Here is a 26,757-nt window from a genome sequence, read left to right on the forward strand (position 1 = left end):
ATGGTGAAGACATCAAAGAGGATTGTGAAGATATTTTACTGAAAATGGCTTTCATTATGTTTACTTTGTTTATATTTTGTTTTTTATTACTTTGTTTTTTATTGTATTTATTCATGTTTATTGACAATTATCATGTATATTATATATATATATATATATATATATATTCAGCTAATAAAAGTTGTTGTCGTTTTTTGCTATTTTGCATGTCAATAAAAAAATAAAAAATAAAAAGCATATTATTATCATTATTTTTAAAAATAAAAACAAATATTAATGATATTAAACAAATAAACTCATTAAAAAGGTTCTTTATAACATCATTAAGCTTCTATCAATCTCAAAGCATGGTTCTTATATGGAACCTGATTAAAAGGGTTATTTAGAACCAAAAGAGTTCTGATATTGTTACAAACAAAAGTGTGTAGAGCCACTTTTCTTAAGCTTAAGAGTGGACACAATATTTTGTACATAAGGTGTACTTAAAAATATGTGAAAAGGCAAGCTAATGTCATAGAGATGCAACAGTGAGGCTTTACTTAATGAAAACAATTAAATGACCGCTTCAACATTCTTGTGAATAATATAAAGTACAAAGACATTTATCATTTATACTCTTTTATTACTTTACTGTTAAAACTCATTGTTCCTCAGTTCCTCATGCCTAAAATATAATGTATTAATCATGACACCAGGAGATTATTCTTTTAAAAAGAGAGAAAAGAAAAGAAGCTTCAATGTGCAAAAACACTGTGAAAATATAGTGTGACATGCACAGTTGGATGATTATTTAACAACATACCAGGTAGAAATGGTTCAGCAATAATAAGGAAGTAGGATATAACTCAAATTGAGACACTTCATTATGATTCCAGATTATTATTAGAAGAAAAAGCATTTAATGCAACTATTATATACATTTTATTTTATACAATATTTAGACTGTAAAATAGTTTGTATACAGAATTATTATTTTTTGCCTCTTTGCCATCATGTTTCATTACATATCAGTTGCAATTAAATGGTAGCCCAAACCCTGTCATTAGATATATAATCATCTACCAAGAATGTCATTCCTGTCTGTAAACAAGATAAGTTTGCCTAATCACATTTCAAAGAAAGACGCAGCAGCTCCAAGATGACTGTCACTTTTCGTCTCACACATTTGTGTATTTCTAATCCTTGAAAATTATATTTTCACTAACCTTGTGGTCTTTGTTTATACGATCTGAATTTTTCATAATGCTGAATGCATAAAATACAATCTGGTAGCCTATGTATTTTCAAAATTTTAGCTGGTTTTACACCTTTGAAATTTACACCTGCTCCCTATCACGTGTTAATGGTGTGTAAAACATTCGAAAGCTCTGTTATTTAGGTAAACTGATGACACTAGGATAACACTATGTACCATAATACTATTTCACAAGTTCGTTTGAACTATTTTATTTTTATTTATTTACTTGTTTGTTTGTTTGTTTGTTTGTTTGTAGCTGAGAGTTGAAAACATCAACATTGGGTCAAATGCACTGTCACTTTTCACTTTTCAGCCATCCAATCACAGTGAAGGAAGGGCAGGACAAATACTACACCAACCAATCCTGTCACCCATTCACCCTGTTTGGACTCCTGTTTTGCACCATTTCCCGCCACTAGTTTGTTACCATAGTTACTGATCACTTTCATCATCACTATCAGCTGTGTTCCATTACCCACCTCGTTTGTCATTGTGTTTCAGTTCATCCTTGTCCGGTATTGTCTTTGTATGGTTGTGTCTCCTGTTTGTGGATTTATTTGCCTGTGGACAGAGGTGGGTAGAGTATCCAAAACTGTACTCAAGTAAAAGTACAAGTTCTTATAGAAATGTTTACTCAAAGTAAAAGTTAAAGTAATAATCTTAATAGTTACTCAAGTAAGAGTAAAAAAGTATCCAATGAAAAACTACTCAAGTAGCTAGTTACTTTGTAATTATATATATATATATAACGCACACATACAACCACTCAAAAGTTTGGAATCGGTAAGATTTTTAATGTTTTGAAAAGAAGTTTCGTCTGCTCACCAAGGCTGCATTTAATGCAGAGTACAGTAGAAAGTAAAAACAGCACAGTTAAAACAGTTACAATTTAAATAACTTTTTTATTTTAAAATATTTTAAAATAGAATTTATTCTTGTGTTGGCAAAGCTGAATTTTCAGCATCATTACTCCAGTCTTCAGTGTCACATGATCCTTCAGAAATCATTCTATTATAATGATCTGCTGCTCAAGAAACATTTGTGTACAATTGTAGGCCTACAAAATATTTGTGTACAATATTTATTTTTTCAGGATTCTTTGATGAATAGAAAGAGCAGCATTTATTTGAAATATAATCTTTTGTCACATTATAAATTTCTTCTTTACTGTCACTTTTGATCGATTTAATGCATCCTTGCTGAATAAAAGTATTGATTTCTTTTGAAAAAATTAAAAATAAAAATTCTTACTGACCCAAACTTTTGAATGGTAGTGTAATGTTACAAAAGCTTTGTATTTCAGATAAATGCTGTTCTTTTGAACTTTCTATTCATCAAAAAAAACAATCCGGAAAAAAGGTACACAACTGTTTTCAACATTTTGAGCAGCAAATCATCATATTAGAATGATATCTGAAAAATCATGTGACACTGTGACTGCAGTAATGATGCTGAAAATTCAGCTTTGATCACAGGAATAAATTACTTTGTAAAATATTCAAATAGAAAACGGTTTTAAATTGTAATAATATTTCACAATATTACTGTTTTTACTCTTTTTAATTAAATAAATGCAGCCTTGGTGAGCAGACGAAACTTGTTTTCAAAACTGTTTAAATGTGTCTTACGCTAAAGACCAACAGGTCGCCGTCGCCGGCACTGCCGCGGGACGGCGGGTGTTCATTTCATACTCTGTGCGTTCCAAACGGGATGTAAGGCACTTCGGAGTGAAAATAATCATGGACACCATATCGAAGGGTCGTTTCAAAGCGAAGTGCTCATCTGGTCACTTCAAAGGGCCCTTCGGAATGAAGGATTTCGAAGGGTACAACTGATGGACACTTTGGGCCCCCATGATCCTTTGCACAGGGACGTTGTTTGGCATCACAGAATGGGTACAGGAGGCTCGGAGTTCGATTTTACCTATAAATGTATGTATAATATTTTTCTATACTACTCTAATATTTATATGAGTTAGATTCAGGGGCGGTTTCTTCATTAGGGCAATAGGGCGACGCACCACCAAAGTGAGAAAAGGACGGATTTTTCAATCACATTCAACCACAGAGTTACGCTAGCTGTCACTTCTAGGCTGTTTGTTCTGCCTCTATATATAGTCCAATCAGCGTCGAGTCACGCTCTGTGGAGTACCGCCTCTTTTTGGGCATTTCAGTCTGGCGGAGATTTGCCCCGACTTCCATTCAAAGAACTTTTTTTTCGAACCGCAGGCGCTGCAATGCAATCTCTATTATGGGTTCCGGGAGGGCTCGCACTAACGTGCTTTCGTCATCATACGTAACCTTAACTTGTGCAGCGATTGGTGGAAACATACCTCTATTAATATATTTTTTAAGCTGAAGTGACACTTAATAATTTCCTCAGTGCATAATTTACATTTCACAGACATATTCTCCATCTGTAAAAGTTAGAAAGTCGAGAAAATATTTCCATTTTGCAGTCAGGCGTGGACGAGCCTTCAGCAAGCACAAACTTCCGTGAACGAGCGCCGCCGCGCGCCAAACAGACGGAGTTCAATCTGAGTAAAATACATTTTGCTCAAAATATTTGTTGAAAATTAGTTTTTTTTGGCGAACATAATTATGTCATATGTAGAATTTCGAACCTACAACTAAGTGTATTTGTACGATAGCAGCGATAACTGTGTAAAGTGACTACTGTAGGGTAATCAAAATAATAATAATTATTAGTCTGTTCTTTTGTTTTTATTTATTTTCATTTTTAGTTTAGTGTATTTAACTTCTGCTTCAAAAAACATTTTGTTTTTAGATTGTAAAGGTACAATTTTAGAATAGTCTAGGCCTAATGTGATTTGACCCCTTCTTTGCACATAATTTATAGCATATACTACACAGTTACATTCATGTTTGTTTTTATAGCCTTCAATATGAACATTGTTTCTAGGACAATATTGGGCAGGATCTTAAATAATTTTTTTTTTTTTTTTCATCGTTCATGAAAAAAGAGACAGCGTGCTTGGAATAAACTACGCATTTCTTAACATGTACAGTATTACATTAAAATAAAGTAACGAGAGGAACGTCGCCCAACGTAGCGAAGTAAAAGTACAGATTTTTCATTAGAAATGTACTCGTTAAAGTAAAAGTACCCACATTTAAATCTAGCCTACTCTTAAAAGTACAATTTTCCCAAAAAAATACTGAAGTAAACGTAACGAAGTAGCCTATGTACTTCGTTACTACCCACCTCTGCCTGTAGATTTATTAAAGGCTGTTCTACCCTTCATCTTCCTCTTCGTGTGTATACTTAAAACCAAGTTGTGACGCATCCTAGTTGTACAACGACTGAACAACAATGGAGAAGTTAAAATGGCTAGTTACTGCATTTTTATATGTAAAGAATAATTGACGATGGGCCGTTGAATTATTAGAAAATAATGCACACCTGAGGTGATAATGCAGCCATGAAGCGAATTATTTTCTAATGATTCAAAGGTCCTTAAAACACTCTTGTGTGTGGGACTATATGACAAAACATGATTTTAGAACTAGTAACGGAGGCTTGAGCTTTGGTAGCAGACTAATACAGTCGATATAATGCAGAAATTAAGAGTGGAAGAGGGTATGCGCTTTCAGGACACAATAAAACACATTTTTTGGCAAAAAACATGACAACAATTTGTCGCTTTTTATCCTGTTGTTTACTATATTTATTTGCTTGGTCGGTGTCATTGTGGGTTTTGGTTCTTTTGCTGTTGTAGGCTGTAAGGACCTATTGAAGTAAGTGAAATCATTTGGCAAAGTGATATGGAACTGCAGTCAAGTCCTGCCCAGAACTACTTTAGCCATGCATTTCCCTGAAAATAACTGCACACCTTTAGAATGTTCATCACACGATCAGATTTGAGCATTCAACAGCCCACAGTATAATCAGTACTATTCTTAAAAATGAGATAACATGTTACTGACGTGGATATTAGTAATGTGTCGTTTGCGAACCAGCTGGCTCTAAGAGCCGAATCTTTGTAGCGAACGAGAAGAGCCAACTCCCGTCGGGGAGAGCCTAGCGAGTGTAGTGGTACAGGCCAGGTACACAGAGTAACAGAGAGAGGCAGGGGAGCCAGATTTAAAGGGGTGGTTCATTGCGATTTCCCTTTTTTTTTTAACTTTAGTTAGTGTGTAATGTTGCTGCTTGAGCATAAACAGTATCTGCAAAATTACAGCGCTGAAAGTTCAATGCAAACTGAGATATTGTCTTTTAAAGTTATGGCAGTTTAATGCCTACAAAAATGACCGGTTTGGACTACAACAAGCTTCTTCCCGGGTGGGTGACATCATAAACCCTGCAAAACACGCCCCCCGGAAAAAGGAACAAAGTGGGCGAGGCCATGTGGCGCAGCATGTGGAAGCAGAAGAGTTATGTACACCGGACGCGAGCGGCGCGGCACGTCAAAAGATAATAGAACCCATTATAATCAGAGATTTTCTACACTGGATGCGCCGTGGAAGACAGTTTCCAGAATCTACACGAGTTCAATGCTGGATTTGCACAACGGCTATTACTGAAAGATGAAGCAGTTCCCACTTTAAAAGCAGAAGCTGCTGTTTATCGGCCCCAAACTGTAAGTACTTTTTATTGATTGTGCATGTCTCTTAAATGTATAGTTCTGTTGCTATTTAATCAGGATAAAACTGAATATTGAAAGCTAACAAACAGCAGTGACAGCATATCTAAACACTTTGACACAAATACAAAATGAAATGCCATTCATAAACATCCCTTAAAAGCCACGATTGCAGAGGGTCTGCTTGACCCTCTTCATCTGGGTCTGATTTGGGCTCAATTTGATACAGCAATATAGCGCCATTATTTACATTTCCACTGAAGCACAAGGAAAAATGAATGGTAAGGGGCGTGGCGTTACCGGATGCTTTAGCAAATCACAATACACTGGGCCAGCTAACCAATCTGAGCACATTGCGTATTTCGGAGGGAGTGGCTTTATAGAACCAGGAAGTCAAATGAGCCGTTCAAATGACAGTGGAAACAGAGGTGTAGAATAAAGGTAAAATATATGACAGAAAAAAGAAAAAAAAAGAAAGAAAAAAAAACTTGTTGAAAAAAAATTATATATATATACTCCAATTTTTTTTTTTTTTTTTTTTTTTTTTTTTTTTTTTTTTAAACGAAGCATTAAGACATGTTAAACTGCACCCCAAAAACACAATCAAGCCTAGAAAAAAAAACACTGAACCACCCTTTTAAATGTAAGCTGGTCGGGACAATGTGAAGAAATGAGTGCAAACCAAAAAAGTAATAGTATCTGACTCCATTTATTTGCCTTATATGCTTTTATTTGATTTGTTTGCTGTGGTTCTCAATTGTTCAATTAAAGTTTTTTATTAAAATGTTAAATAATAGTAACTGTATTTTTTTGTAACGAAAAACTGCATAAAAATAAGGCTTTTATGAAAACACTAAATAAAAAAAATGCTTACACAAACCATTCACAATTGCTTAATTGGGCTAAAATAGAGGGCTTCGATTGATGGGGGAGACCGGAGGCAACTATAACAGGGCCCAATTTTAACATCTCAAATTACACCAATCAGAAACGAGACAGAATCGTGAAACTCATTTTGCATGTGCTCTGTGGAGATCCCTCTCTTGGTAAAGCTTTTCTTATTTTTGAGGTATAAAAGTAATTTTTTTTCAACAACAGTATTTTTCTCAAACTGTCGTAACCATTAATGTCTATGAATTTAAATCTGTCTTGTTTTGATGACCATTCTGTTGTCTAACATTTGGTATCTTTGTCAAACTTTAGCTTTGTTTCTAGCTAGCAGGATAGCTTGTCACGGGGTGGTACAGTCGGGGGCAATTGTAACACTGCATTCAAAATAGTGTCCAGCTTAGTAAGGACATCAAAATAGATTTTTTTTTTTTTCTTCAATAATTTAAGAAAAGTGTTTTTGCTGGGGATCCATTTTATAGGCACTCTCTGTTCACAGCATGCGTAGGTTCAGACCAAGGAAAACAGCAAGGGGAGTAAATTAATTGTTCTGGATAATATCGATATAGTGGATATTATAATAGTTTAACTATATCCATATTCTCTGGAGTTTATTGTGGTCATTGGTATTTATATGATGGTATTACATGTGTTGTTACAATTGCCCCCATATGCTGTTACAATCGTCCCCACATATGGGGGCAGATATAACATTTGACTTCTAATGTTTCAATCAATATTGTGACTCTAACATTGCTTGTAACAACATTTAGTTTCTGTTAACATGTAGAAAACAGATACAAGTTACTGACATAAAAGTTGTACCCAAATATTTCAAAAGGTTTTGAGTAATGACGACATGACCAAAATTTGTAACAGTTGCCCCCGGTCTCCCCCACTTACGTAAAGAGCCATTTGGAAGCAGTAAGAGCTGGCTCTTCTAAGGGAGCAGAGCCAAAAGAGCCGAATCTTTGAAAAGAGCTGGAATTCCCATCAAGTAGTAGGTATTCCAAATCATAGTAACCAAAGTGTCCAAAGCGCTCTCTAGCGCCACCAGCTGGCCGTTTTCAATTGAGCACAAGGCATTTTTCAAACTAGCTAAAATGCTTTGGTAGACACACGTAAACTGAATAGGCTACTTATTGTTAGGCATATGGCCTACTAGTCTTTTTAGCATTAATGCAATATACTGGAACCAAGCGTTCCTGGACACGTAATTAATGTAGTTGTAATTCATTGGTGGGGATTATGCTATTGTGAATGAGCGTGCACGCACACCCTATTTATAGAATGATTGGAACTAGTATCAGATCTGATGTTGACAAAGCGTTTGTGAATCCTGATGAGAGTTTTCGGGAAGGTCCGATTTAAGTGCAAATTACTCCGAATTTCCTCATATAGGTACGAAAGTTTCATGAATGAGGCCCGTTGACACTAGGTGTTTGATGTTAATGTCAATTTTAATTATGTGTATATTTTATCTATTGTATCAATCGACTTAAAAAAGGAAAACAGCAGAAAGATAAGTAGATCATGAATTCACCATATTTAATCCCAGTTATTTAAAAAAATCAAAAGTTTCCACACCTGAATAAGGGGCCAGTCACTATACAGGTGCTGGTCATATAATTAGAATATCATCAAAAAGTTGATTTATTTCACTAATTCCATTCAAAAAGTGAAACTTGTATATTATATTCATTCATTACACACAGACTGATATATTTCAAATGTTAATTTCTTTTCATTTTGATGATTATAACTGACAAGGAAAATCCCATATTCAGTATCTCAGAAAATTAGAATATTGTGAAAAGGTTCAATACTGAAGACACCTGGTGCCACACTCTAATCAGCTAATTAACTCAAAACACCTGCAAAGGCCTTTAAATGGTATCTCAGTCTAGTTCTGTAGGCTACACAATCATGGGGAAGACTGCTGACTAGACAGTTGTCCAAAAGACGACCATTGACACCTTGCACAAGGAGGGCAAGACACAAAAGGTCATTGCAAAAGAGACTGGCTGTTCACAGAGCTCTGTGTCCAAGCACATTAATAGAGAGGCGAAGGGAAGGAAAAGATGTGGTAGAAAAAAAGTGTACAAACAATAGGGATAAACCGCACCCTGGAGAGGATTGTGAAACAAAACCCATTCAAAAATGGGGGGGAGATTTACAAAGAGTGGACTGCAGCTGGAGTCAGTGCTTCAAGAACCACCACGCACAGACGTATGCAAGACATGGGTTTCAGCTGTTGCATTCCTTGTGTCAAGCCACTCTTGAACAACAGACAGCGTCAGAAGCGTCTCGCCTGGGCTAAAGACAAAAAGGACTGGACTGCTGCTGAGTGGTCCAAAGTTATGTTCTCTGATGAAAGTAAATTTTGCATTTCCTTTGGAAATCAGGGTCCCAGAGTCTTGAGGAAGAGATGAGAGGCACACAGTCCACGTTGCTTGAGGTCCAGTGTAAAGTTTCCACAGTCAGTGATGGTTTGGGGTGCCGTGTCATCTGCTGGTGTTGGTCAACTGTGTTTTCTGAGGTCCAAGGTCAACGCAGCCGTATACCAGGAAGTTTTAGGCAACTTCATGCTTCCTGCTGCTGACCAACTTTATGGAGATGCAGATTTCATTTTCCAACAGGACTTGGCACCTGCACACAGTGCCAAAGCTACCAGTACCTGGTTTAAGGACCATGGTATCCCTGTTCTTAATTGGCCAGCAAACTCGCCTGACCTTAACCCCATAGAAAATCTATGGGGTATTGTGAAGAGGAAGATGCGATATGCCAGACCCAACAATGCAGAAGAGCTGAAGGCCACTATCAGAGCAACTTGGGCTCTCATAACACCTGAGCAGTGCCACAGACTGATCGACTCCATGCCACGCCGCATTGCTGCAGTAATTCAGGCAAAAGGAGCCCCAACTTGAGTGCTGTACATGCTGAGACTTTTCATGTTCATACTTTTCAGTTGGCCAAGATTTCTAAAAATCCTTTCTTTGTATTGGTCTTAAGTAATATTCTAATTTTCTGAGATACTGAATTTGGGATTTTCCTTAGTTGTCAGTTATAATCATCAAAATTAAAAGAAATAAACATTTGAAATATACCAGTCTGTGTGTAATGAATGAATATAATATACAAGTTTCACTTTTTGAACGGAATTAGTGAAATAAATCAACTTTTTGATGATATTCTAATTATATGACCAGCACCTGTACTATACCAAGGAACAGAACTTAGGCTATCTGTTTAATCAAAGAGAAACTAAAACTGAAGTGATTTTGTTTAGCATGTGTCAGATGGAAAGAATGTAATAATATATAGGAAAAAATCAGACTAAATGTTTTGTATCTATTTATTTTTAAATAACGTTTCTTTCTCAAGAACAGAAACTATATTTAATAAAAACTATTTTAAGATTTTCTGTTCTAAAACAGTAATCTTATTTTTTTGTTTGTTTATTTTTTATTTATTTTTTTAAATTCTGTGCTCATGAAAGGTGCTTCTGATTAAGGGATCCTTCTTAAATGCAAAAGCACTGTTTACAAATTTATAAATGTTCCAAATATAATTTCTCTATTCTTGTGAAATATTAAAGGGATAGTTTATTTATTCATCCATACAATGGAAGTCAGTGGTCATCAACACTGTTTCGTTGGAAAAAGGATTTTCATTTTTGAACTATCCTTTAACACTGTGTCTACACTGGATGCGTCGGCGCACTACAACAGCTTCAGGCTGTTTACTGTGAACAAGACAAAATGAACAAAACCATTTGTTCTTTGTGTCAGAAGTAGCGTAGCACTTGAAGTATGTCAGAATGAGCCATCAATTTACTGGAATCTATTGTCAGGAATCTATTGTTGCATCACACCGTGTCAAGTGTAGACAGAAACACTGATTATAATGGGTTTTTGCTTTTTGTCTTGGTGTCACAGTGTAATTCAACAAAGGTTTAGCATCTGAAATCAGTTTTAATATACTAGGTTGAGTTCATCACTCACAACAGTGTATTAGATATTATGCTGCTAATGAGTTGCTTTCCTCAATCATGTCACAGTATTTGCTCATCATAAACTGACCTAGGTTACAGATATCGCTTTATGATTATTTTTTTCTTCATTTTCATCAAAAACAAACTTCCTGCCCAAAATCGGTCGGGCAGAATGACCATTTCAGAATGAGGCTAAAGGCTAACCTAGTTCATTCCAAAAGATTCTGACATGCCATATAAATAACTCAAGGAAACAAATTCACCCTTTTCAAAAGCTATCTATTAACAATTTTTCAGAAACAACAATGGTTCTTTAGAGTCATATCCGTGCACATCTCAGATGCAGTATCAAGCAGATTATTAGTCACTGATTATCTTAAGATAGCCTTTTCTTGGTTATTTGCAGGTCACTTCACGTTTACAATAAACATTGTGGCTAGAGGAAGTGAACAGGACAAACTTGTCAAGATGACACATCCACTATATTAGCCATTTAAGCTATATTTTGCAATGCATGAGCCATTTTAATATGTATAAAGAACAGCAGCAAAGTGTTTAAAAACTTATGATTATTAGACCATTAAGGAAAATCAAGATAAGTAAGAAAATTATACTTCTGATCACATCATACATTTTTCATGGCAGCCTTTTCATAGAATGAATAATTCCACACATACACTTCCTGACTGCAATCCATCATATGACACATGAAGAATACACACTTGAAATACTGTGCATGAGTCCATGGTTTTTAATGATAGTTTCACTAAGATGAAATTGTTTTCAGCAGTGAGTTTCATGTTTTAGTTATATAATGACAACTTGCAGTGACATACCAAGATTTATTTCTGACCCCTAACAGTGTGGTAAGCAGAAATGTGTCGGAGCTTATTTGACTTATGTCAAACCATTTCAAAAAAATTTTAAGTTAAAAATATGCCCATTTGTGGTTTTCGAGAAAACACACCTTTGTCTGACTGCTATCACTGATGGAAATCTGTAAGGAACGCCCATCGGCCCAGTGAATGGAATCCGACGGCCTGGGCGAAGGTTTACCGCGTGTATGTCTTTTCAGTGCCCCTGTGAAGTTCACTCAATTTTTAGAATGTACTAGTTTCAATTTTACAATTTTACAACATGAAAAGGAAAAAACGATAGATACACAAGATACATTATACATAGAATACGCATTCCTGGAGAACTTTCGGTGACTTGAGTCTGGGGGAAAGGAAGGAGGGTGTGTGTGGGGGGAGGGTTGCATAGATGTGTAAAGGATGTTTGGGCAAGGCGTTGTCCTATGCTATTTCTTTGAGATTTTCTCTCCAGATGAGTTTTATTGCTTTATTGCTTGATCTCAGCTTTTGTCTTAGCAGGAAAATCAAGTCTTACAAATCTATAGGACGTCATTGTTTAATGTTGTTTGAGCTCATCAGATGCCATTGTGTGCTTTTTTTGAGCATGGAAAATTTGTGCAGTTCAAAAAAAGCAAATTTCATTCACGGAAATGTCACTTAAAATCATCTGCTATCAATCCAGCTGGAATGAACATGTTTATTTAAAGAATTCCTGTCTATCAGTCAATGGGCATGGAAAAGAAACCAAGTGGGCCAAATGCCAATCTGAAGTTACGGAGAAAGCTTGAAGACTGGTGATAAACAGATAAGATTGCGGAAATACCATGAATCTGTGCCAGACAGTGGTTGCCTGTTGAGAAAACTGTACACAAGTGTCATCGGTAATCTTTGGTAAACTGGAAATGGCACTGTGAAGCTGATGACAAATGCAACATACTACAAATTATGTAAAAAATGTCCTACAATTGTCATAGTCACGTCATGATATGTTTCTGCCTATTTCAAATCCATTTTCTGTCTAATATATTTGTTTTCCAGTAAAAGGTTTTCTGTTGCCTGCAATGCTGGAAATCTGTAGAAAAATCATACGGTTCAAAAGGTCTCATTTTTGGTAGGGACGCACTGATACCATTTTTAAGGACCGGGTACTTTTTTTTTTTTTTTTTTTTTTTTTTCTTTTTCTCTCTCTCTCTCTCTCTCTCTCTCTCTCTCTCTCTCTCTCTCTCTCTTTTTTTTGGTGATGTTGCAGTTTTCCAAGCACAACACAGTGAGACTAATGAATGTAGGACATGCAGCCTCTTTATTATTACTCTAATGAAAAAAGTAATAATTTTTATGTGCTTGTCACAAACTTAATAAACAAAACTTTCACAGTGTCCAATAACCTTCAAAGGGCATAATTACCAATATAGGCTATATTGTTGTTATAAACAACAATTTGTTATTTGTATATGCAAATTACAAACGATACAACAAATACTATAGAGATACAAATTGAATAAACTTGTTAAATAAACAGATACAGGTTTATATAGGCTACCATGTATACATTTATTTAACATATTTTGTTGTTTTATTAACATTAATGACAAATATATAAGCTACGGTCCCTTTAAGACCGAATCCATGGATACTGACAAATATCCTGTTTTCACCTAAATGTTTACATCCACTTAAGCCGTAACCGACTATTTACGTGAGATACTCCACACGATGGACATTTTGACAACTCTGTGTGCATTTGACCATTCAGGTGCGAGGAGAACTGATCGCGCGCTGTCTGAGACAACTGGGATCGCGCGAGAGAGATTTTTATTTATTTATTTAGAAAAAACCTTTATTTTACCAGACAACAAATCACTGAATTGAATGCATTTAAATGAGTAACATCAAAAATTTAAAATCTCCCTCAATAACAGTACAAATAATATTACTATAACACCACTGCAATTTAAAAGACTCAATGTCATTCATTAGTTTATAGTATTTATATTCAACACCAATCCTAGCCTTTAAAAAGAAGTACAACATCTTGACCATGTCTGTTCTCCATTCTATTTCTTCTTGTGATATAAATCGCAAGTGTGGCTTGTCCAACAATAAAATTAATTAACTGCCATTTTATTCTGTTTTTGACAATATCTTGATCCTAAAACAAACATATTAGGAATGAATTTTTCCTGAAATCTTAAAAACAAATCCTTCAACAAAACCGCAAAATTCGCCACTGCAAATCACCAGTTTGCTTATTCAATGGTTAGGGTGAGAGAGAGAGAGCGTGCTTCTGGTCTGTGTCATTCATTGGTCAAATGATCATGTAGTCTAATATTTATGTAACTCAGAAAGGAAAACACCTTGCTTCTGATCAAGGAAGTTTCTAAATTTGTATGGTCCTTCCCATTACATGTCGAAGAATGCAGTTAGAGATGCTTTTGATTGGAATCTATTACAGCTCACACCCTATACAGTCATGAGAGGCATCCCTAACTGGACTATATAATAGGATGTTAAAACAGATTAAACCAGAATCTGAAACTGATTACTCCTGCTGTTTAGGTACTGAGACAGAAACCCACTGTCAAAAGGTAAATACTCTTCATTAATTTAATGAAAACTATCATTAACACGTCTTTCCTCTGTATTGTAATTATTCTGCATCATTTTTGATGTCAGGTTAGAGTAACACTGTAACTGAATATTAAACAGTAAATCTCAGACATTATTAAGTTTTGGCTACAATAATATTTTCAGCAGGATGGGAAAACAATTCCAAACCACAACTGTTGAAAAAGACAAACCGACTGTGCAGTCTAAGGTTAGTTACGCAACTCATATTTTGCGAAATATTTATTGTGTCCTTCTGTTTAATTAATATATTATTTTTTCACACTAGCAGTTATCAGTCGATCGCCCAGTTCGATGTCCATTCGCTGTTCATTTGCGAAACTATAAGGATGGCTCGACCCTTCAGGATACGCTGCATCACAGAGCAGCTAAGGTATCTTTACGTTTTAATCAAAATAACTTTTTTTTTTGTTGTTGTTGTAGCAATGAAGGATCGATGAGGATGCTTATTAAGTATTATATACAGTCAAACCAAAATGTATTCAGACACCTTGAACATTTCATGCATTCATACAGTTTATTCACTATAGTTTAAAAAAAATGGTAATAAAATATGACAAGATCTCAGAGATAAACTGTCAGAAAAAAAGTATCTTAATTATGTCAGATAACACTTAAGAAAAACATGGTCAGGTCAAAGTGTCTGAATAATTTTTGGTCCCACATTTTTATCAATTTTACTGGTAGTCCACTGTATGAAGAATTTTTGGGTATAATATGTCACAGTTTACTTTATTTTGCTGTCTTCACTTACAAATGAACTATAGTGTCCTGCACCCACTAGTAAAAATACATAAAAAATATCAAAAATGTCTGAATAATTTTTGGTTTGACTGTAGGTGTTATGCAGAAGTAAAAAAATTTGAAATGTGAATGAGGTTTTAATTATTTTGTAAAATTTTCTTTTATAGCTTGAAAAAATGACTTGAAATACATCTTATTTTTTTTCCCCCTTCCAGAATACACCATGCAATTCCAAAACTTGCGAGGGCTCCATAATGAATCCCAAATCTCTGATACGTGGTCATTCCAAAATCACACCTTCCTCAGATGACATCCTCACTCAGGCAGTGGATTTCATCGACCAGTACTACAAATCATTCAAAATGTACGAGCAATGAATTCTATAGGCCTACGTAAAAAATATGGCATTGCAATTTAAGCATTACAGACAAGTATTCTAATACATTCATGAATAATATTATGGGACTTAAAATTCAGCACTCAATTTTCTCCATCCAGCCTGGCTGAAAATGGCTAAACCCTGCTGATAGACTAATGTCATCATGATGCATCAAGTGGTGCTTGCTGCAGAGCAAAATGAACTCAGCTTCACCTCTTTGGAGCTCAAGGGTGGAGCTTAACTGTTTAATGGGTGGAGAGATATGGTTATGGGAAGGGTTAGGGTGTGGTTGGGGGATGAAGCTCCTCCCATCATGCCCACAGTAGGTCGAGAGAGAGAGAGAAGTGATTGCGTGGGAGGAGTGGTGGAGATCCTGTCAACTGCCTTTCATTTTTACTTAGACAGATTTTCCTTATATGAGAGGAGTGAGGTTTAGGAACCCGTCAAAGTAGAATAATAGGCTAGATTTATTTTTATTAGGCTACTGAAAATAGTATAAATTATATTTCTTTCAATTTGACAAACAGGGATGGAAATGTAACAGTCGGTTTACTTTACAAGGTGAATAACTCATTCTTACCTTTTGTGTAGCTCCAATCCAACGGAGCACCAGGCTCGGATTGAAAGGGTCACGCTGGAGATCACCCTGACCGGGTCCTACTCACTCACTACAGATGAACTCGCTTTTGGAGCCAAACAAGCATGGAGAAACGCCCCGAGGTGCATTGGCAGGATCCAGTGGGCTAATTTACAGGTTTGGGAATTTTTTTTTTTTTTTACACATGATAGCTAGCACTTCTACAGCTATGTTGTGAGTTTATGCTAATGAAGCCTACGTCTCTTCTTCAGCTTTTCGATGCGCGTCAGTGCAAGACCGCCGAGGACATGTTTCATGCCTTGTGTACTCATCTTAAGTATGCTACTAATGGAGGAAACTTGAGGTGAGTTGAATGTATTGACTGCAATATGGTCATTATCATCAGTTCTATAATTATGTTGTTGTTGTGCGGCTGATTTACAGAGGCAGAAATCTTGAAATGCAAGTAAAACGCCAGAACCAAAGAAAATACAAAATAAATGGATAAAAAAAATAAATCATAACTAAATAAATAAATTGTACAGTGTTAATATAATCTGACTACTTTAAGATTACTTTTAGATTACTTTTGACCTAACGCTTTTATCACATTTGAATAGGATAATCTTGTAACATATTGATATAAAAATACAAAAAGAAAGAAAATAGATTTAATTCTTTGTTATCAACAACATGAAGTGTGTCATTATGTCAGGGTATCCTAGACTGGGGTTCCTGATGGAACTGCAGGGGTTTGTAAGTTTAATGAAAAGCTATTAAATCATAAAAAATAAAATAAATCATTTTAAAATTTAAACAATAAAAATAAAACACTGACTACAAAAGATAATTTTTAAAATTTGTTTACCTGCATGTTATTTGACTATTAGCCGACATCTGATAATGTATTATTATTATTATTATTATTATTATTATTATTATTAATTATTATTGACTAATTTTATTATTGACCTAACTTAATAAATCTCAGGGGGTACTTCAGGTAAATATATTAGGGCAAAGAGCATGCATTGCATATAAATATGAAATGAACATAATGTACAAATTCACAAGACAAAAGTCTGTGTGTGCAATTCCACAAACCTGGAAGATTTTTTGAACGTAGACCTTTTTTTTTTAGAAAGGAAAGCTTAAAAGAAAAAAGTAGTTGGGAGAATAAATGAATTATGAATTATTTACTGCCATTGTAAGAATAACATGTAATCAATAAAAAAACTGTGGTCTGATTACGAGTATTTTAAAAGGTAATATAATTTATATGTGATCACTTGGTTACTCATTCACGGTCTAGTTTGTTTTTATGGTTAATCACTGATCATTAGATTCTGTTTACATGTATTCTAGTTCCCTTTGTTTGTTCCCTGTATTTAAGTCCCAAGTTTCATTCAATTTTTTTGTCTAGTATCATCTTTGTGGTTGTGTTATACTCTTACTCCTGAAATCTCCTGCTTGTTCTTGTTGGATTTATTAAAGACTGTTTATTTTGGATACTCCTTTGTTTTGTCTGGCACTCTCTGCACCGTGACAGCACTGAATAGGCAATGCGGTGACACTTGACTGTCATTGATACATAACTATTCAGGAAGTAATGCAGGACAAATGAGTAGTACTACATTAACACTTCAGCTACTATCAGCTAATATGGAAACTTAAAGCTTAACTAATCAAGTAATATCAAATTTAGACCGTTCCTTAGGTAATCAATAATTACTGAATGAGAGTACCTCATTAATAACTATCAACTAGACAGTGTGTAAAGAATTTTGACTTTGATTAATCGAGGATTAATCCTCTTATCCTCTTGGTTTTGGCAGGTCTGCCATCACTGTGTTCCCTCAAAGAACAGATGGAGATCATGATTTCCGGGTATGGAACGGTCAGCTTATAAAGTACGCTGGCTATCAGATGGAAGATGGTAGTGTGATCGGGGACCCAGCAGGTGTGGAGTTTACACAGGTAATTAAAATAGAAGCTTTGAAGAGGACAAATATATGTACTGTGTTGGACATGATCTCTTACCTTTTTTTTTTAAAGGCACCTGCCAACCATTTGCCTCTGTTAAGAAATATTCACATATGATAACTGCTGGAAATTGTGCACTCTTATCAAAGACTATAGACTAACACAAGACATGTCACTCGTATTGTTTTGAACGGGAGAAAGTGTAACGCGCAATATGGCGGAATAAGTCCCGCCTTCTAAATAAGAGCCAATCGCCGACTGGTAAAGTCATCGCGTCACTTCAGCGGCCGTTAGAATCACCGGTTTCTATGGAAACCGTCAGACGCGCGCCTCCGGAGAGATGCGCATTTAGGTCTGCGCATGCGCATTAGCTTGATCCAGCCTGAAAAATAGCGTGATTCGAGCGTTTAGAAACTAAATTTATGAGCCGGTTGTTGTTAGATTTCATTGGTGATTTCAAATATGAAATTTAATCGTAAGGTTGGCGAACAGTTTTGGAGAATTTGATGCTTCCCCATTCAAAGAGATTGCATGATGCCCAGGATGCCCGAGAGTCGTTTCAAAGATGGCCGCCGAGTGAAATGACTTGTCTTAAATGGACTTTGCTCTTATTATAGGTGTGTATTCAGCTAGGATGGAAACCAAAGTATGGTCGCTTTGATGTGCTCCCACTAGTCCTGCAGGCGAATGGAGAGGACCCTGAACTTTTTGAAATTCCTCCAGAACTGATTCTGGAGGTCCCAATAGAGCATCCAGAGTAAGTGATTTGGGTCATTTTAGAGAAAAGAGGGTGAAATTTGATTTCTAAATTTGAGGAATTGAAAAATTATAGTTTCAGAAAAATATCATCACAGGTTATCCTCTAATTAAACAATGTTGTTCTCTGCTTCTGTCCAGGTATGAATGGTTCAAAGATCTAAACCTCAAGTGGTATGCAGTTCCTGCAGTGGCCAACATGCTCATGGAAATCGGTGGTCTGGAATTCACAGCATGTCCGTTCAACGGCTGGTACATGGGCACAGAGATTGGAGTGAGGGACTTCTGTGACAGCCAGCGCTACAACATTTTGGAGGTAGTTCGGCCTCACTGTCTCATGGCGGTAGCTTAGCACATCTTGATTCTTTTGATACTTATGTTCTGCTTTTACTGCTTTATGACCTGTAGCGCGTTGGCCAACTAATGGGCTTAGAGACACGCAAGCTGTCTTCACTGTGGAAAGACCAGGCACTCGTGGCTATCAATGTTGCAGTGATTCATAGTTTTCAGGTAAAGTGTCCTTTTTGTACTGTTGAAATACTGATATGCTAATTGATTTAAGATCATCTCACTGTTATTGTATCTGAAATAATACATCTTAAAAATAGAATTAGGAAAGATATTTATTGGATTTTATGTTGCTATTGCTGAGCAGAAAAGTAAGGTCACTATCACGGACCATCATTCAGCAAGCGAGTCCTTCATGCAGCACTTGGAGACAGAAGTTCGTCTGCGTGGAGGTTGTCCAGCTGATTGGGTGTGGCTGGTCCCGCCCATGTCTGGCTCCCTCACCCCCGTGTACCATCAGGAGATGCTCAACTACATCCTTTCTCCATTTTTCTTTTATCAGGTATCAAACATTCTGATTAAAAATCAAACATATTTTTGGAATTGGTGGAAAATCATAGACACCACTAGAGATGTAACATATAAACAAGACAGATACCCCTGTCCAGGTACACTACTGTTCAAAAGTTTGGAGATTCAACTTTTTTGCGAGGATGAATCAAAAGTGACAGTGAAGACATGTATAATGTTTCAAGAGATTTCTATTTCAAATAAATGCTGTTCTTTTGAACTTTGTATTCATCAAATAATCCTAAAAAAAAATGTATCACAATCACCACAAAAACATTGAGCAGCACAACTGTTCTCAAAATTGATAATAATAATAAATGTTTCTCAAGCAGTAAATCAGCATGTCAGAATGATTTCTGAAGGATCTTGTGAGACTGAAGACGTTAGAAAATCTTACCAACTCCTAACTTTTGAACAGTAGTGTTTATAAAGAAACTTTGGCAGTGTAAATATAGTGTATATGTGGTGGGGTTTTTTTTAAGGCTGATGCGTGGCTAACACACAAATGGAAAGATGAGAAGAAAGGACTTTGGAGACGTAAGGTCAACTTCAAAGGACTAATAAGGTACTAACCAGACCAGCATCTTCTCCAAACAAAACAACGATGTACTACATTAATGCCAACGACCAATTCCATTTACATACAAATACTGTTCTTTCTCTTTTAGAGCAGTGTTTTTTTCTCAAGTACTCATCAAAGCAGTCATGGCCAAGAGAGTGCGTTGCACTGTTCTCTATGCCACCGAAACAGGGAAGTCACTGACTTTTGCCAAAAAACTGAACACCATGCTCAGCCGTGCCTTCGACTCCAGGGTAAGAAATGCTGTCTTTGAAAAATGCTTTCAAATACTGTATTATTTACAGAGCAGTATATGAGCAACAACAAAAGCATGTGATCCAAAACTAAGATTCATTCTTGTTTTCAAATACAGCTGGTATGCATGGAGGACTATGATCTCGGTGAGCTTGAGACAGAGAGCCTTCTGATGGTCGTCACCAGTACTTTCGGCAATGGGGAAAGTCCAGGAAATGGAGTGGTATGGGCATAAATTTGTGAACGGTTATATTAATTTTATTATATAGAAATATATAATACAAATACTGTATATTACCATTCAAAAGTTTGGGGTCATTAAGATTTCTTTTATGTTTTGGCTGCAAAAACAGTAAAACCAGTAATATATTATCATATTAAATAATGATATTCAGCAGCTATTATTCTAGAAATCATTCTAATATGCTGATTTGGTGCTCAAGAAACATTTCTTATTATTATCAGCGTTGGAAACGCTTGTGCTGCTTTTTTGTGGAAAGTGTGATACATTATTTGATGAATAGAAAGTTCAAAGAACAGCATTTATTTGACTTAGAAATATTTTGTAACGTTACGACTTTACTGTCACTTTTAATCAATTTAAAGCATCCAGAATTAAAGTATTCATTTCTACTTTTGAACAGTAGTGTACAAAAATGGTCATTTCCACAGGAATTCAAAATTTGATTTTGATGTTAATATTTTGTTTCCCTCAGAGCTTCAGGAAGCAGCTTTTCAGCTTGCAAAACTTGAAAAACAATGTCAGGTTTGTAGCCTAACAATGCAAAGATTTTCACTTTTTTCACTTGTCAAATTTGCTCTTGTAGAACAGGATCCCTGACATCCTTTTTCTCAATACAGGTACAGTGTGTTTGGCCTTGGCTCACGCGTGTACCCACAGTTCTGTGCTTTTGCCCATGATGTGGATGACAAGCTTGCTGATCTGGGGGCCAAGCGTCTGACTGCCACAGGGGAGGGAGATGAACTTAACGGGCAGGATGAGGCTTTCTCTGCCTGGGCTTGCACTGCTTTTAAGGTTGGCGAGGTTTCCATAATTACCTCCATAATTCAACGAATCAAATAAATAAATCGTATACCAATACAGAAATGAACAACAAATGAATGGCATATCTCTGTTTTTTAAGGATGCATGTGAGGAGTTCAACATTAAAACAAAGCTGAAGAGTGTTGAGCAACAGTCGGATGGCTGGGAACCACAGAGATACAGACTTCAGCATGACAGTTGCGCTCTGGACCAAATTAAAGGTACACCTCTAACTCTACTTGTCAACACACTAAGTTTAATTAGGTTTTATCTAAACTCACTAATCACCAGGTTTTATATTATTTTCCCCTTAATACAGTATTTACATGAATCTTCTGTTTTTACAGCACTGTCTGCTCTTCACTCTAAAACTATGTTTCCTATGACACTGAAAAGAAGGCAGAAACTGCAGAGCGCTCAGTCAAGGTTTGAATCTACAATTTCACTACCTAACTAACTCCCAGCTAACAAAAAATGTTCTAAGAGCGTTTTGCCTACGCTCCCATTAAGCTATTGTAGTAACATTATAGTAAGGTTATTTCTGAATGTTCTCTGAACGTTCAAACATGTAGTTTTTTAAATGTTTTAAAAACTTTTTTTTTCTTGGTTTTATCAACGGTAAGGGAAAATTCCATTATTAAAGACTAGACATGTTTTAATTTACATTCTATTGTCAATACTGGTAGAACATTTGTTTATAACTCTGAGAGAACCTTGCCAGAATGTGCAGTAGCCCCTCACTGCAGAACACTCCAGATCCAAGGGGCGGAGTCGGGTAGGTTAAGGTATATGGAAAGTGGGAGGAGTTGGATCTAGAACCAGGGGGTGGAGTCGGGTAGGTTTAAGGCTATGGAAAGTGGGAGGAGTTGGATCTAGCCCCTTGGATCTTGTGTTCTGCAGTGAGGACCATCTCAGAACGTGAGCTAAAGTTCTGAGAACATTCCCTGTTAGCTGGGCTTGTACACATTTGATGGTGCTGTTTTTTATACTTATTTATTCTACTTTCAGTCGTTCTACTATCCTGGTTGAGCTGATGACGGATGGAAACACAGAAGCCTTGAACTTTGCCGCTGGAGATCATGTGGGGATTTTTCCTGAGAATTCTGCAGAGTTGGTGAATGGTATTGTGAAGCATCTCCCAGATGCCCCTCCTATTAACCAGAGCCTTCACTTGGAGTCCCTCTCTGACTCTAGCCCTGGTAACAATCACTAATGGCAGTTATAATAAACTATATGCAAGTATAGTTAAGAAGGTCCCCAAAATCCAAGCGTACTTATATGGCTCTTTCCTGTGTTGTCTTTCAGAGGAAATGAGATGGCAGACAGATGAGCGTATCCCTGCTTGCACTCTGGTCCAGGCTCTTACATACTTCCTTGATGTCACGACTCCACCATCACAAAGTCTGCTGCGCAAACTCTCTACAGTGGCTGGTCAAGAAGAGGATCGCAAACGGCTTGAGGCACTTGCATCGGTAATTGCGTTAAATGGGACATTTTGTTTATGATTTTTATTCTAAATTAAACATATTACCAGTAGATTTACAGCAATGTACCATTTCTCCGTAGGATTTCCAGGAATATTCTACATGGAAAGATTTCTACAGGCCCACCTTCTTGGAGGTGCTTGAAGAATTTCCCTCTCTAAAAGTCCCTACCACCTTCCTTCTCAGCCAGATTCCTCTGCTGAAGCCCCGTCTGTACTCTGTCAGCTCCTCATTGGACCGTCATCCGAATGAGCTGCACCTCACGGTGTCTGTGGTGGAGTACCACACCCAGGGTATGATACTAAACATATAACAAACATACAAAACAAAAACATTGGATAATTCTTTGATAATCAAATGCCATGTTTCACCAGTCATGAGGATAACGCTCTGTTCTGTTTTATCGTAGGAGGAAAGGGCCCTATGCATTTTGGCACCTGCAGCACATGGCTTAACACCATCAAAAGAGGACACACAGTTCCCTGCTTCATCCACCGGTACTGATGATAGTTAGTTAAATGCTGAATATGAATATCTCATTTAAATATTTATTAAGGCATTTTAACATTCTGTACTCCATATGTTAATAATAGAGAAAACTTGACATGTTTACTGCTCATTATTTCAGCTCGGGTGGGTTTCATCTCCCAGAAGACCCCAGAACTCCAGTTATTCTGATAGGGGCTGGCAGTGGTATTGCTCCTTTCCGCAGCTTCTGGCAACAGCGCATGCACGACACGAAAAAGACAGGTAATATATGTGAGCTCCTAATTTAAAGGGTTAGTTCACCCAAAAATAAAAATTCGGTCATTAATTACTCACCCTCATGTCGTTCCACACCTGTAAGACCTTTGTTCATCTTCAGAACACAAATGAAAATATTTTTTGATAAAATCTGATGGTTCAGTGAGGCCTCTATTGCCAGCAAGATAATTAACACTTTCAGATGCTCAAAGAGCTACTAAAAACACATTTAAAACAGTTCATGTGACTACAGTGGTTCAACCTTAATGTTATGAAGTGACGAGAATACTTTTGTGTGCCAAAAAAACAAAATATCGACTTTTCAACAATATCTAGTGATGGGCGATTTTAAAACACTGCTTCATGAAGCTTCGAAGCTTTACGAATCTTTTGTTTCCGAATCAGTGGTTCAGAGCGTGTATCAAACTGCCAAAGTCATGCCTCCCAGTGGTGAATCATTGAAATTTCGAAACACTTATGACGTAACGAAGATTCGTTTACTGAAATCAAGTGACTTTGGCGCTTTGAACCGCTGATTCGAAACAAAAGATTCGTAAAGCTGTTTTGAAATCGACCATCACTAGATATTGTTGAAAAGTCGTTATTTTGTTTTTGTTATTCTTGTCGCTTCATAACATTTAAGTTTGAACCACTGTAGTCACATGAACTGTTTTAAATATGTCTTTAGTAACTTTCTGGGCATCTGAAAGTGTAAATTATCTTGCTGGCAATAGAGGCCTCACTGAGCCATCGGATTTCATCAAAAATATCTGAATTTGTGTTCTGAAGATGAACGAAGGTCTTTAGGGGTGTGGAACGACATGAGGATGAGTAATAAATGACACGATTTTCATTTTTGGGTGAACTAACCCTTTATGGGGTGACCCATAACCCTTAACCCAGGTCATGAAGTTTAGACACACAAGCATATAATGATGACTACCAGTTAATGATGACAAACCAGTTGTCACAATATCCTGAATTTTATTTGACCAGTTATACAATAATGTTCAAAAGTTTGGTGTCAATAAATTTTTTTTAAATGCATTTAATTAAGCAAGGATGAATTAAACTGATCAGAAGTGACAGTAAAGACTTTTACATTATTTAAATATAAGTAAATTTATTTATAAATATCACGTTTCCACAAAACTAATAGTAATGTATTGTTTTCAAAATTGATAATGATAGTAAATGTTTCTTGAGCACCAAATCAACATATTAGAATGATTTCTGAAGGATCATGTGACACTGAAGACTGGAGTAATGATGCTGAAAATTCAGCTTTACCATCACAGGAATAAATGACATTTTAAAATATGCTCAAACAGAAAACAGTCATTTTAAATTGTAATATTACGCAATTATTCTGTTTTTACTGTATTTTGATTGAATAAATACAGCCTTGGTGAGCATAAGATATATTACCGACTCCAAGCTTTTAAACAGTACCGTTGTATTTTTTAGATATACAAGTCAAAATAGAACCGTCTTTAGTTCTTATTTGTATTATAAATCCTCAGTTTTTGTCCTAAATTAATTGCTTTATTTAATCGCCTCATTTTTAGGTCTGCAAATGACTCCTATGACACTGCTGTTTGGGTGCCGTGATTCACAAACAGACCATCTGTATAAAGTAGAAACACTGAAGTTGAGACTTGATGGCATTCTGGACAACGTCAATACAGCTTATTCTCGCCAACCTGGTAAACAAAAGGTACATCTCTAAAGTTCTATTTATGCTGTACTCAAAATAATACATTTATTTATTACTATTTACTGTCAAAATTCAGTAAGGTTCTCTCAGTCTGCACTGTTCATCAGATGCACTTACACTGGCAGCAGTTTGTCTTCTGACTGTAACCGTAAGCTTGTGTTGTTTGGAACAGATGTATGTACAGGATGTCTTGAGGGAGCAGCTATCTGAAAAGGCCTTGGAGGTTCTACACAAGAACGCAGGTCATCTGTATGTCTGCGGCGGCATGAACATGGCTCGTGATGTTGCTAGCACTTTGCAAGATATCCTGGTGAATAAAACAGGCATGACCATCACAGAAGCTGGAGAATATCTGGAGAGGTTGAAGGTGAGATTCGCCGATTCATTCCTCATGTCCTTGTATGAACTGCTATGTGACCAGTGAACTGACGCCATCATGATCTTTTTGTTGGCAGGTGGAGAAGAGATACCATGAAGATATTTTTGGAGCCTAACAGCAGAAATCTGCTGCATCGTGTAAAGTAAAATCACAGTTTTACCACAAGCTGGGGTACAGGGAACTACACTTAACTAATGCAATTTTAATGTCTTCCTCTATTTATGATCTTGAACAGTTTTAAGCTGATGTAAATTTAGTTTTTCTTTATTTACATCAAATCGGGATTGATTTCACATGTACCCTTATAGTTGGTGGGCAAAGCGCTGTGATTTAATATGCTCTTTTTTTTTTTTAAGAGGAAAATGTATGGCTTTAGTTTGAGCACATTTTTGTTTATATTTCATTTCTGAAAGCTACTTATGACATTTTCTAATGTCTTCAATGTAATATATGAATTTTTCTTCAAAATAATTGTCCTAAGCAGCCATAAGTCACCAGCATTTTTTATAATTTATACTATTCTAAATAATTTATGGTGAAATGGACTTAGGGCAATATAAAAATAGATGTAGATGAAATGTATGCATTTATGAAATGTAAAATAACAACAATAAATAAACTGTCAGATTTGTATAAAATGTTTCTTCATTCCTGCTAAAAGATGTGTGTGTGTGCGCTACTATATTAATAGTACACACATTTAATAACATCTAAATAAGTAATCAAACATTGAAATATAGGTTTCTTATTTCTTTAAATTCTCTTAGACATCATATGTTCCTAAAGCATGCACCCATAGCAACAGTAACCAAGCTACATTAATCATATGGTTATGAACATTCTATATACAGTTGAGGCATCATGATGAGTGGAATTAGTAAAGAGATTCAACTGAAGTGGTTTAGGATGAGGTGGAAGCAGACAAGCAGAAAGAGAGTCTAGAGAAGAACGATGGTGAGAGAGAATGAAAATAAAACACAGAACCGGCATACTCTGAAAATGTAAATTCCTGTCTGGTAAAACTTTGCAAGAGAAACTTTTTCAATGAAAAAAAACCAAATAGAGACAAAAAGAAA

General features: G+C 36.1%; 1 protein-coding gene across 7 annotated transcripts; it reads left to right on the forward strand.

The window, feature by feature from the left end:
* The first annotated feature begins 1,749 nt into the window (after positions 1-1,749).
* Positions 1,750-26,388, forward strand: nos2a (nitric oxide synthase 2a, inducible). Of its 7 annotated transcripts, none has more exons than XM_048189031.1 (27): positions 1,750-1,810; positions 14,133-14,161; positions 14,328-14,391; positions 14,470-14,574; positions 15,161-15,309; positions 15,916-16,078; positions 16,174-16,265; positions 17,737-17,878; positions 18,502-18,641; positions 18,782-18,956; positions 19,049-19,150; positions 19,296-19,490; positions 19,981-20,063; positions 20,167-20,311; positions 20,431-20,535; positions 21,029-21,078; positions 21,174-21,348; positions 21,458-21,578; positions 21,705-21,783; positions 22,366-22,556; positions 22,663-22,829; positions 22,924-23,134; positions 23,251-23,338; positions 23,470-23,591; positions 25,154-25,302; positions 25,475-25,669; positions 25,758-26,388. In XM_048189031.1, exons 1-27 carry the CDS (start codon positions 1,766-1,768, stop codon positions 25,794-25,796), a joined length of 3,321 nt encoding a protein of 1,106 aa, XP_048044988.1. In that variant the 5' UTR covers positions 1,750-1,765; the 3' UTR covers positions 25,797-26,388. The 7 variants fall into 7 exon arrangements, with proteins under 7 accessions (XP_048044988.1, XP_048044992.1, XP_048044989.1 ...); XM_048189032.1 differs by having other exon boundaries at positions 1,751-1,810; positions 14,473-14,574; XM_048189033.1 differs by having other exon boundaries at positions 1,751-1,810; positions 14,331-14,391.
* The last annotated feature ends 369 nt before the right edge of the window (positions 26,389-26,757 follow it).

The sequence above is a fragment of the Megalobrama amblycephala genome, linkage group LG4, assembly GCF_018812025.1.
Source record: "Megalobrama amblycephala isolate DHTTF-2021 linkage group LG4, ASM1881202v1, whole genome shotgun sequence".
In the NCBI taxonomy this organism is placed as follows: domain Eukaryota; kingdom Metazoa; phylum Chordata; class Actinopteri; order Cypriniformes; family Xenocyprididae; genus Megalobrama; species Megalobrama amblycephala.

Bases quoted from the DNA above. Each gene is read 5' to 3' on its own strand.
- nos2a (XM_048189031.1), top strand. From the start codon at position 1,766: ATGGTTGTGTCTCCTGTTTGTGGATTTATTTGCCTGTGGACAGAG. The intron at 21,784-22,365 runs GTTTGAATCTAC...TTCTACTTTCAG, and splicing joins CTGCAGAGCGCTCAGTCAAG to TCGTTCTACTATCCTGGTTG. The intron at 25,670-25,757 runs GTGAGATTCGCC...TTTTGTTGGCAG, and splicing joins AATATCTGGAGAGGTTGAAG to GTGGAGAAGAGATACCATGA.